This window comes from Solanum verrucosum, unplaced genomic scaffold (genome assembly GCF_900185275.1).
Source record: "Solanum verrucosum unplaced genomic scaffold, falcon-dt-bn FXZP01000603.1, whole genome shotgun sequence".
In the NCBI taxonomy this organism is placed as follows: domain Eukaryota; kingdom Viridiplantae; phylum Streptophyta; class Magnoliopsida; order Solanales; family Solanaceae; genus Solanum; species Solanum verrucosum.
In genome coordinates, this window is record NW_026020644.1 from 522,694 (window position 1) to 535,573 (window position 12,880).

Sequence of the window (12,880 nt, forward strand, 5' to 3'; positions counted from 1 at the left end):
AATGGTACAGTTGAAAGGAAAACACATACATTGGCTAATTTCCAGCATAGAGAAAAAGAAAAGAATAAGAAAAGGGGAACTCGTATGCAATCCAAATAGTAGCTTTTATTTATATTATATATAAGCAGAATTTTACAAAATAGAAATTACATATCCACTCCATTTATTTTTGTTACATATATATAGTAGATATTTCAAAGCACATTCATTAATAACACCACACATTATTCCAAGTACATATACATATGTGTCACTTAATATGGTGAGTCTCAATATCTTTAGTCATGTTGAGAGCAAATTCCATATATGTGTGTGGATCTGGCACATTTGCATTCTTCTTTTCATATTCAATAATCCAAGTAACTAAATTGTTTTCACCTTTTGTCTCAACATGAGTAGTGATGTAAAATGATTTGTAATCCTCCAATATATCTCCTTCCATTATCTTTTTCTTAATCAACTTCTTTTCTTCATCTATTTCTTCAACTATTTCCTTTACCACCTTCTCTTTCCCATCTGCAAAAAATAATAATTAAAAAATAGTAAAGATTCCATACTACTAATTTCATTTTTGAATGATCGATGATTTGGATTGAATCTGAACAGGTTAAAAATGATTTGAATCAATATAAGTGTTGGATCAAATTAATGACCCTTGTATATAAAACTTATATGTCAATAATTATAGATGTGTCAATTCAAAAGTGGACAAGTAATTAGGGACAGAGGGAACATTTCAATATGCAACATTGCTTATCATTTTAAAATTTTAAAATATTTTTTTTGTAAAAATTTACAGTTGTCACGTCATTAAATAGGTACCAAATATAAGATTTTGGGGAATTATTACTATGGAAGCTAACTTAGCTAAGTTGAGTGACTTTTGAAAGACAAAACAAAGTTGAGCGACTCTTAAGGCCATTTGGAACATATGTAAGGATGTTTATTGAACATTCAATCACCTAAATAACATAATGTTAGATTAATTAGGTAATACTTGTTATACAAGTTAGATTAATTAGGAGGTTATTGTTGAGAAGATGAACTAACATAGTTTTTTCATACCAAACCACAGCCAAAGACTAATTCTCCAATTTTTACTTTCACTATATAAACTTGTTTGAAGTGAAGTATAATGCATAATCAACAAAAGCATAAATTACAAGTCTTGAAACATTTATCACCTTTATACAATGGCTTATAAGTATACCCCACCTATTTTCTTGTTATTATTTGTCACTTTGTTTATAACAAGTAGTTATGTGATTCAAGCACAAGCGCGCAATCTTCTTGAAGTAACTATCCCTGAGCTTCCTAAGCCAGAATTGCCACATTTACCTGAAATCCCAACTTTGCCTAAGCTTGAATTCCCGCAAATTCCGAAACCTGAGTTGCCTACTCTACCAAAGCCCGAATTTCCAGAAATCCCAAAGCCGGAGTTTCCACCATTTCCAAAGGCTGAACTTCCAACGTTACCAAAACTCGAGATTCCTGTCATTCCTAAACCTGAATTGCCAACTTTGTCAAAGCCAGAAATCCCTCAAGTGCCTAAAAAGCCTTGAGCGCTACCGAAGCAACATTGTTAATTAAAATGTATTGTGTTGTGTGATCATATATGTATTTCTTTGTTGTGCTATACAATCTGCCATTTGAAACATTCCTTCGTTTTTTTTTTTTTGTCATCACTTCATTAATGTACTTGTGATTCTAGTGACATTATACATATCTCTTCGTTTCATTTGTTTGATTTTGACTTGACACAGACTTTACGAAAGTAAAGAAAACTTTTGAATATTATGATATCAAATTAAAGATATGTAGAATGTATCAAAATGTCTTTAATTCTGTATTCTTAAACATGCGTGTCAGGTGAAAAGTTAAAACTAAAGAGTTAGCCAAAATAGGAAAAAGACATTGTTTTTTAAGTGGACAAAAGATGAAAGTAAGACGGACAAATTTCAATTGGGATAGTTTTTCGTTCATGAGCTGAGGCACCAATATTCATCAATATCACCAAATTTGCTATTAAAATATGAGACAGTTAAGGAAAAAGTTTATATTTGTCTGGTGGTTTGATTAAATTTGTTCTCCGATGAAATGACTAACTGTAATTTCAAGCCAAATATTGCAACGACGAGGACATTAATGACCACATTAATTTTACGAATGGAAAAATTAAACCCTTTTACATAATTTTAAAGCAAATCTAACCCTTTTCCATATAATATATTTCTCCCACTATGTGGAGGTAACTAAATTATTGAAATAAACTTCACATAATTAATGTAGCCAATTATGGTAATATGGTTCAATAATAAACTAAAACAAAAATTCAATTTCACCATCTCTATATATATTTCTAGCTAACACATATACCGTGTGTATTCTGAGAGACCTTAGCCACATGGTACACTAAGTTGCTCAGATTCGGGTGAGTCAGATAAGGATGTGGATTTAGAGGTTGGATTCTTCATAATTTAAATTTTAAAATTTGGGAGCATGGATTCAGGTGCAGAGATTCGACCAAAAATAATTCAAATATCTAAATTATGAGACATTATGTGGATTACTTACTAGGTTTTTTAGGAGAAAATATTGTTTATAAAGAGGAGAACTCCAAAAGTAGATAAAAGGAAAAGGACTAACATAGAAATTACTATATACAAGCTATTTCATTTTCTTCAATTTCACCCTAGCTTTTGTTTTGATTACATAAATCATAGGTATCTGTCTTGAATTCCTCCATTGATTTTGGTCAAAATACCGAAAATTGGTTGACAAACTTTTGGTATGGATCCCATGCCCATTCACACGGCCACACCTATATCGTATTGACATGAATAATGCGATACTGAAAGAGAAGAATCTGAGCAACGTAGAGTGCATGACATAGTCCCGTCAACATGTTATCTTCTCTTTACTATTATACACAAGCTAGTTACGGTATGTCATTTTATTCAACAAACCTTTCATAAATGATGACCTTGTAGGAATATTTAATTTATGAAGTTATTGTTGAGAAGATGAACTAACACAACTTTTCCTATCAATCACAACCAAAGCCTAATTCTCCAATTTTGATTTTCCACAACCATACATCTATATAAATTTGTTTGAAGTGAAACATAATGCATAATCAACCAAAACATAAATTACTAGTCTTGAAGCATTTATCACCCTTCAACAATGGCTTATAATCACTACAACCCATCTTTTTTCTTGTTATTATTTGTCACATTGTTTTTAACAAACAACTACATAAATCAAGCAGACGCGCGCCATCTTCTTGAAGTAACTTTGCCTGAGCTTCCTAAGCCTGAATTGCCACATTTACCTGAAATCCCAACTTTGCCTAAGCCTAAATTACCTGAAATTCCAAAACCCGAGCTACCAACTCTATCAAGCCTCGAATTGCCACATTTACCTGAAATCCCAACTTTGCCTAAGCCCAAATTTCCTGAAATCCCAAAACCCAAGCTACCAACTCTACCAAAGCCCGAATTTCCCAAAATCCCACCATTATCAAAGTCTGAACTTCCAACATTGCCAAAACTTGAGATGCACGTCATTCCTAAGCCTGAATCGCCAACTTTGCCAAGGCCAAAAATCCCTCAAGTGCCTAAAAAGCCTTGAGCACTTGTGTATGAAATCCTATTTTCTTCATTGAAGCAACAATATTGTTAAAATGTTAACACTTAATTATGTTATGTGATCATATGTATGCTTTTTCTTTATTGTGCTAGAATCATTTGCAGCTTCCCTTTTGGAAGATATATATTTATTTGATTGCTCTATATATCATCACTTATTTGTGTTTCTTTTGGGGTTACATGTATATAATTTTTATACACTAAATCTTAGAAACTTTTTTGTAGTTTTTCTCATTCAAAGCACATATATAGAGTGCATAAAGCGTACTCGACATGCAACTTATTGAGAAAAGAAATGCCTCAACCTAATGAGTATAATATTTTAGACAAAAATAAACTTAACCAAAGTACGAAAAATTAACAGAGAGCCCTTCTTTTTTAAATCATATTTATCAACGGACATTATTATGTGGCTGTAATATAATGTCTCAATCGTCTCGTTCACGCAATAGGCATGGTCCAATAGATATTAGGCAAAGGAAATTAAGCAAGTAGATATAAATTGAAGAAGAAAGTTAAATAATTAAAAATATTTGCTTTAAATTAGCCAAAAAAGTCAAATAATTAAAATCTTTGCTTCTTCATCTTACTGTCAATAAGAATCCTACTCTTTTTTTTTTTAATTATTATTATTATTGACAACATAGCCACATTAATCATAGTTCACCTTACATGACTTATTAATCTTTTTACGGTTAATTAAGGTGTTAGCTCAAAAACTTATTTCTTCCTTCCGTCCATAGTATATGATATTTAATTATTTTTATAAGTTTGAGCATATTCTTTAAGAAAAAAATCACTTCTAAAAATAAGAGGTGTTTTCATTAAATCATTCCCAATTAAATAGACATAATTTAATATGGTTTATTGATAAAGTAAAAACACTTATTTAAATTAAATAAAGGTAAATATTATTTAGAAAATATTAGACTTTCTTAATTATGTAAGAAATTATTTATTTTTGGACTAAATAAAAGTTTAAAATACTATATAATATAAATCGAAAGGAGTAAGTGGACATTAAATGGTTCATCCTCCACTATGTACAACTTATATCATTAGTAACATGAAGATGATACAACAAATTGTAGTGTGTATATATATATATATATATATATATATCTTTAAAATAATGCATCCAACGAGAAAATCGCAATATTTCTTGACATATATATGTGATTTGGTTTGATTCGGTGGTAACATTTATATGTCAAGAAATATTACGATTTTCTCGTTGGATGCAATATTTTAAAGATATATATATATATATTGCATCTGTGTTTTTATATATTTCAATAATATATAGAAAATTCTTATGCCTATTGTGGAAAATGGGGTTCCTGGATTACCTCTGCATGCTCCATCAGTATTGCACTTCACTTCATTCCTCAGTGGTGGCATTTTTTACGGGAGTAATCGAGACCCGTAAAGGAGAAGAGTCTATGGGGGCATATCCGCATATGGGAAAGTCGGGTTGATTGGTGTGCTCATTATATTCAAGCAACGATATAGAAGAAAACAAAATGTAGCTAGAGGTCCGAGGGCAGGAAAAATAGTCGAGTCGATTAGGATCGATCGGAAAGAAGCAAGGCTATGTATATCATGACCAATCACCATCGATAAAGAAAAAAAATTAAAATGCGATTATATAAAAATAAATATACCTAATTACTTATAATTGTATTGTCATCATATTTCAATTGTCATGAGTATGTAAATATCATGATTAATTTATAACTAAACTAAAACGTACTTATAAGTTATACCCAATTGACTTAACACCGCCACTATGTGATATAGATATGTGGTGAATAATATTTTTCATTGATTAGCTTCTTATATTGTACAAGTTTTATACATTTTCTTACCACTTTCCTTTCGCAACTCGTTGCTATTACTAGGAAAAGAAAATATGGGCTTAAAAGGTAAATTGATTGTTTCATTGGAAGTAAAGTGTGGAGGACACTCGGTTCATGATATTTTCCACACTAATACCCATCATCTACCCAATATAAGCCCTAGCAGACTCAAACATTTCGAGATTCATGAAGGTGAAATTGGAAAAATTGGTTTGGTTGTTAGCTGGAAATATTATGAAGGTAACACACACATTTCTCTTCTCTCTTTCTCGCAATATTGTTTTCTTGCATCAATTTTATATATGTTTTATATTACGAAAGTCATTACTCGAGAAAATCTATTAGTTCCATGAAAAAAGTTAGTTAATGGTGTTTGATTATCAGTAATATATTTTACTTTTAGGCAAAAGTCATTTTCCTCAATTAATACTATATTCTAAATGTTTAGATCTTTTATGAGGAGTTTAACATTTGAATTGGGAGTAACATCTTTTATATTTGATCTTAATGAATAGATGGAAAAGAAATGTTTTGTAAGAGTGTGGTCGAAGCCATCGATCCTCCGAAGAATTCAATCACTTGGAAAGCGATTGAAGGACAACTTTTAGAGTTGTATAATTCTTTCACTGCTATTACATCTTGTGAAGATTGGACTACAATTGCACTTGTGTACGAGAAGAAAACTGAAGATACCCCAGAACCCCTAGCTTTCTTGTATTATTTCGTTGGTCTCACCAAGGATGTTGAAGGTCACATTCTCAAGAAATAGAAAATCTATCATGTTCAATGGTCCTATACATACATGGAGTCCGGAGTCAAATGAGCAAAAAAAATTGTCAATAATTTCAAAATGGCACATCAATTTTTTTTAAAACCAAAAGGGCAAAATCGCTCCTGACGAAGCGATTTCCCTCTGACACAAAACGAAAAATCGCTGCCCTAGCAGCGATTTTCTAAAAAAAAACAAAATTCTTTTATTAAAAATCATTGCCACAGCAGCGATTTTGTAATTTTTTTTTTTTTAATTAAAATGGCTGCGATTTTAAGTCAGACTTTTTTTTTCCTTACACATCGCTGCATGGGCAGCATTTTTCATGCCTAGTGCTATTATTTTCATGCCTATTGTTAATTATTAATAATATAAAAATGATAAACAAGACGGACAATATACTCAATAAAATTGTTGAAGCATGAGAAAAATTGAATTATTTATCATAAATAATAATAAAAGAATATTAAATTAAAAAAAAAAAAAAATTTAAATTCTTACCCAAAATCGCTGACAAAAGTTGTCATACGATTTTCAGGAGCGATTTTCTTCTGACAAAAGTTGTCGTACGTTAAAAAAAGTAAAAATCGCTGCTTTAGCAGCGATTTTCTCAAAAAAAAAATAATCTTTTTTTCTTGATTTTGGTTAAGAATTTAAAAAAAGAAAGTTTTTTTTTTTAATTTAATATTCTTTTGTTACTATTTATGATATATAATTCAATTTTTCTCATGCTTCAACAATTTTATTGAGTATACTGTCCGTCTTTTTTATCATTTTTATATTATTAATAATTAACAATAGGCATGAAAATAATAGCACTAGGCATGAAAAACGCTGCCCCTGTAGCGATGTGTAAGGAAAAAAAAATTCTGACTTAAAATCGTAGCCATTTTAATTAATAAAATTTTTTTTACAAAAGGCAGCGATTTTTCGTTTTGTGTCAGAGGGAAATCGCTTCGTCAGGAGCGATTTTGCCCTTTTGATTTTAAAAAAAATTGATGTGCCCTTTTGGAATTTTTGACAATTTTTTTTGCCCTTTTGGCTCCGACTCTACATACATGTATCTATGTGCTTGTGTTTTTGTGTGTTATTTCTTGTGTGATGAGTATTTGAAAATAATGGCTAGTACTAGCTAGCGTGTAAAATAAATAATATTATGTTCGAATAATATATATGTATTATTATGTAAAATACATAATATATATGTAATATAAATAAATAATATTATATACAGTTTTTTTTACTCTTAAGAACTTTGAATATTAGAGTAAGTAGAGCTACCTTTGCAGTAATTCCCATACATTGTAATCTCATATGACTACTAAATCTGATATTTTCTGACCCTATTACTCGTTTTCGATCAAATAGCTCTTGTCAGTCCAATAACTATTTGTGTAACCTTGATATTCATATTGGGCTGAACTTGGTTCATAACAGTAATAAATGACAATAACTAGGTACATAACATGAGTATTATTTAATTTACTATTATTGTACATAAGCTAGTTATAATTAATTTTAAGGAAAGGAGTATCTACATACATAAAATATGTGCTAGAATATGTTACACAAGGAAATTTATTGTCAGATTAAATTAATTAGGAGGTTATTGTTGAGAAGATGAACTAACACAGAATTTTTCCTACCAAAGCCTAATTCTCAAATTTTTATTTCCACAACCACACATCTATATAAACTTGTTTGAGGTGAAACATAATGTATGATCAACCAATAAACATAAATTACTACTCTTGAAGCAGTTATCACCTTTCAACAAATATGACAGTTTATTACAACAATCCATCTTTTTTCTTGTTATTATTTGTCACTTTGTTTTTAACAAACAACATAATTCAAGCAGACATCTTCTTGAAGTAATTTTGCCTGAGCTTCCTAAGCTTGAATTGCCACATTTACCTGAATTCCCTAAAATTCCAAAATCCGAGCTACCAACTCTACCAAAGCCCGAATTGCCACATTTACCTGAAATCCCAACTTTGCCTAATTAAGCCCAAATTTCCTGAAATCCCAAAACACGAGCTATCAACTCTACCAAAGTCAGAAATACCTGAAATCCCAACATTATCAACGCCTGAACTTCTAGCATTGCCAAAACTTGAGGTGTCTGTCATTCCTAAACCTGAATTACCAACTTTGCTTAAGTCAGAAATCCCTCAAGTGCCTAAAAAGCATTGAGCGGGGGGCGTATAAAATCCTCTTTGCTTCATTGAAGTAACAATATTGTTAAAATGTTAACACTTAATTATGTTATGTGATCATATGTATGTTTTTTTCTTTATCGTGCTAGAATCATTTGCAGCTTCCCTTTTCAAAAGAATATATGAAACTATATATTCAAACCTTTATATTATTTACAATTTTGTTAAACAAAAATGTTTGAAAGGACATTATTATATGGCTACGAATTACGATATTATGTCTTCCACATAATTGTCTTGCTCACGCAATAGGCATGCTCCAATATAGATGTTAGGTAAAGGAAATTAAGCAAGTAGATATAAATTTGAGAAGAAAGTTAAATAATTGAAATATTTTCTTTAAATTAGCCAAGAAAGTCAAATAATTAATTAAGGTTTTAGCACTTGGCTCAAAAACTTATTTCTTCCTTCCATCCATATTAATTATATAATATTTTTAGTTTCGACACACCCTTTAAGAAAAACATTCACCTCCTAGAAAATAAACACCATTAACATTAGCAGTGTTATCTCACTTTCATTTAAATAAGTGGACATGATAAACTGGTTCATCCTCCACTATGTATAACTTATCATTAATAACATGAAGATGATACAATAATAAATTGAAGAAATTAAATATACGGTTACATAAAAATAAATATACCTCATTATTTATAATTGTATTGTCATCATATTACAATTATCATGGTAAAATATCATAATAAATTTATAACTAAACTAAAACCTACTTATACACAATTTAATTAACACCGCCACTATGTGATATAGATATGTGGTGAATAATATTTTTCCTTGATTAGCTTCTTACATTAATTAAAATCTATATAAGAGGTACAAGTTTTATACATTTTCTTACCACTTACCTTTCGCAACTCATTGATATTACTAGGAAAAGAAAATATGGGCATAAAAGGTAAGTTGATTGTTTCACTGGAAGTGAACTGTGGAGGACATTCGATTCATGATATTTTCCACACTAATACCCAACATCTACCCAACATAAGCCCTAGTAGAGTTAAGCATTTTGAGATTCATGAAGGTGAAAAAGGAAAAATTGGTTCGGTTGCTAGCTGGAAATATTACGAAGGTAGCACACACATTTCTCTCCTCTCTTTCTCACAATATTACAAAGGTAGCACACACATTTTGATATGTGGTGAATAATATTTTATATTGATTACTCCCTCCATCCACTTTTATTGTCATGTTTTCCTTTTCTTAGAGTCAAACGATAAGAACTTTGAATAACATTTCATGTACTATTTCATGGAAAATTACTTCAGCCATCATTCTAATCTTCACGAGCATTAGATCATTTTTATTAAAACGAAAATAATAAAAGAGGGAAAATAAAATAAAGAATTTGAACATTTGAATTGGGAGTAACATCTATTGTATTTTTTTTTATCTTTAATGAATAGATGGAAAAGAAATGTTTGCTAAGACTGTGATTGAAGCCATCGATCCTCAGACGAATTCAATCACTTGGAATGCAATTGAAGGAAATTTGTTAGATTTGTATAATTCCTTCAATGTTATTACATCCTCTGAACATCAATGGATTACATATGCACTCGTGTATGAGAAAAAAACTGAAGATACTCCAGAACCCCTTGCTTTCTTAGATTATTTCATTGGTCTGATCAAGGATATAGAGGGCCACCTTCTCAAGAATTAAAAAGTCTACGATGTTCAATGGTCCTATACACACATATGTTTGTGTGTTTGTGTTTGTTCTTGTGTGATGAGTATTTGAAATTATTGGCTAGTTCTAGCTAGCGTGTAAAATAAATAATATTATGTTTGAAGAATGTATATATTATAAGTACTATGTACTCCAGCCTCTCTATATATAATGTCATGTTTGAAGAATATATAGTTGTGATTCAAGTGGCATTATATACATTTTTTTTAACTCTAAGAACTTTGAATTTTAGAGTAAGTAGAGCTAATTTTGTAGTAATTCATATACATTATAATCTCCTATGATTGCTAAACCTGATATTCCATTAATTATTAGCTAAGGCTCTAATAGAAAAGCCAATGGGGAAAGAATTTGGGTAAGAAAAAGTTTTTGTAGTAACTTGGAATTTCCTAGCCTAGTCCAGATTTGGACGGAAACGGAGTCACGAGAGTCTAGGGAAATCTGGTAAGGACTGAGAGATTCAATAATGAATTTGGAATTGCATGAGTAGATATCTAAGACGTTTAGAAACTCGTACGACTTTACGAAATCAAATTCAAAACTGATCTTAGCGTGAGCATGTAGTTTTTGAACGTCCTGATTTAAGGTGTGTTGTGAAATGGGGGTTTGGAGCTAAAATTCCAACTCACTGTCTCTGTGTATACCGCTGGGACGGGATTATTCCCACCAGGGCAGGGTCGCTGTGGCGGGAAGAGGGCCGCCTGTCAAGCCCCGAGCCTACACCCTGGGCGGGACCGGCACTCGGAGACCATTGCTGGCCCCAAGCGAACCCTTGGCCTAGCTTTCTTAACTCAGCGAAAACCTAACTCAACAGAATAACTTAAAGCAATGCAAGTTTACACAACAACTTAACTTATAAGAATCTGGCCACAAGGACATCTCAAATCTCAAAATAGATATCTACATATATACATAGAAGAGAGACTCAAAACTAACTGACTGACTGTCTATGAAGCCTCTAATATATTGAGATGGATGTTGGGACAGACCCCGCAATATCCTAATAGAACAGCACTAAGTACACAAAATAATTAAGTCCTCCGAAATGCAAGGAGGCTCACCACTGACTCTGGAGTGCTCAGTTGGATCAACGACGTGCAAGATGCTGATCCGGAGTACCTGTATCTGCATCATAATAAGATGCAGGCCAACTGGCATCAGTACATGGAATGTACGAGTATGCGAGCTGGAAAGCTAAACCATGACTTAAGCTTGAAAGGAATACAAGAGAACACTTACCTTGGCCCTGTACGACTCAAGAATAACTTAACTGAACTCAATATATATATATATATATATATATATATATATATATATATACACATATATAAGGCAATAAGACACATGCAATATATAAATAACTTGTAAAACAATGTAAACAACTTAGCTCGTTAAGCATAGAACAAAAACCAACTCTTCTTTACTTATATAAAAGTAATATAACTTTTGTGGGAGGTTCTTTAACCGACAACCACCACTATGAGCCCTAGTGATGATACAATGTTTTACCTCACGTTGCCCAAGGACCATCCTATACCTTGCCGTGATAAAGGACCGTACTTTTGCTTAGTGGATCCACTAGCCTAATCTTACGTGATCATCTAAAAAGAATGATACGTCAAGTCCCATGTTGGCGCATGGTTCTTATGAAGAGTTGAGTTAGTATGAACTCGTGTCCCCAATTCGGTGCTCAATACTACTCCCAAAAATACTTTGGCTCATGCTTTTAAATTAACTTCTTTCTTTGATTAAGATAATTACTCAAAACTTAACCCAAAGGCTCTTTTGGAAAACATGGTTCCTTCCTTACTTAAATGTAAAAACATTTATAAACTTCTTCGGGAATACTTAGTTCCCTAATAGCTTTTGAGAAAATGGACTCAACTTTAAACTCTTGACTTAACTTGAAATCCAAGACTCTTACTCGACTTGAAGCTTGAGACTCTTTTTTTGACTTGGAACTCAACACTCTTGCTTGATTTTGAAACTTGAAACGAAGTTAAAACGTTCAATATCGACTCTTGAAAAGCTTGGAGGACTTGCTTGAACTTACTTCTTAACACTCCTTGACTTGACTCTAACTTCACCTTAGCTTGATACTAACTCACCTTGAATTGAATTAGGAATTCAAGGTGTATGATCACACGTATTTAAATGAGTTCGGGATGTTTAGAAACATTTTGGGGTGTTGGAAACAACTAGGGAACGTCGGTATTACACCTAGGAACATGCATGAGAAAGCATGGAAAGAAAGAGGGAACATGGCGTCGTTGGCGCTCTGCAAGGCGCGGAGCGTCAACCCTTGCAGCTCAAAGGGCCAGCTGAGGCGCTCTGCAGGGCGCGGCGCCCCAAGGGGTGTAGGTCAGAGCACTTCTTGGGGCGCTCTGCAAGGCGTGACGCGCCACCCCTTTTCTCCGACAATTTTGACTTTTCTCCCTCTTTACTCCAACTCTAAACCTTCTAAACTTCAAGGTTTCCAACCCCAAACATTTAGAATCATAAATCCCTCAATATTCAACAGATTTCAACTCAAAAACCAACTGGAGACATGTCCCAAATCACAAGGGGCTTCAACAACACAATCAACAACTTCAAGACACAACTAATCCTTTTTCTCAATAACAAAATGAGTTGGGTGTGTGGGGGAAAGGATCAACCCACACTAAAGACTCACA

The 12,880-nt window shown here is 32.2% G+C and overlaps 5 protein-coding genes across 6 annotated transcripts in view; 4 read left to right on the forward strand and 1 right to left on the reverse strand.

Annotated features, from left to right (window-relative positions):
• LOC125812075 (putative clathrin assembly protein At2g01600) overlaps positions 1 to 12,880 on the reverse strand; it is a 272,019-nt gene that overhangs the window by 196,509 nt on the left and 62,630 nt on the right. The window lies entirely within an intron of this gene.
• On the forward strand, positions 1,194 to 1,562 carry LOC125812104 (protein PELPK1-like). The gene has a single exon (XM_049491598.1). The coding sequence runs from the start codon at positions 1,194 to 1,196 to the stop codon at positions 1,560 to 1,562; it is 369 nt and encodes a 122-aa protein (XP_049347555.1).
• Positions 3,187 to 3,633, forward strand: LOC125812092 (protein PELPK1-like). The gene has a single exon (XM_049491587.1). It carries the CDS (start codon positions 3,187 to 3,189, stop codon positions 3,631 to 3,633), a length of 447 nt encoding a protein of 148 aa, XP_049347544.1.
• LOC125812099 (MLP-like protein 43) lies at positions 5,563 to 6,278 on the forward strand. Its single transcript, XM_049491593.1, has 2 exons — positions 5,563 to 5,749; positions 6,025 to 6,278. Exons 1-2 carry the CDS (start codon positions 5,563 to 5,565, stop codon positions 6,276 to 6,278), a joined length of 441 nt encoding a protein of 146 aa, XP_049347550.1.
• Positions 9,337 to 10,178, forward strand: LOC125812093 (kirola-like). Its single transcript, XM_049491588.1, has 2 exons — positions 9,337 to 9,587; positions 9,922 to 10,178. Exons 1-2 carry the CDS (start codon positions 9,401 to 9,403, stop codon positions 10,176 to 10,178), a joined length of 444 nt encoding a protein of 147 aa, XP_049347545.1. The 5' UTR covers positions 9,337 to 9,400.

Coding starts and splice junctions, on each gene's coding strand:
- LOC125812092 (XM_049491587.1), top strand. CDS start 3,187: ATGGCTTATAATCACTACAACCCATCTTTTTTCTTGTTATTATTTGTC.
- LOC125812099 (XM_049491593.1), top strand. CDS start 5,563: ATGGGCTTAAAAGGTAAATTGATTGTTTCATTGGAAGTAAAGTGTGGA. Junction 5,750..6,024: donor TAGCTGGAAATATTATGAAG/GTAACACACACA, acceptor CTTAATGAATAG/ATGGAAAAGAAATGTTTTGT.
- LOC125812104 (XM_049491598.1), top strand. CDS start 1,194: ATGGCTTATAAGTATACCCCACCTATTTTCTTGTTATTATTTGTCACT.
- LOC125812093 (XM_049491588.1), top strand. CDS start 9,401: ATGGGCATAAAAGGTAAGTTGATTGTTTCACTGGAAGTGAACTGTGGA. Junction 9,588..9,921: donor TAGCTGGAAATATTACGAAG/GTAGCACACACA, acceptor TTTAATGAATAG/ATGGAAAAGAAATGTTTGCT.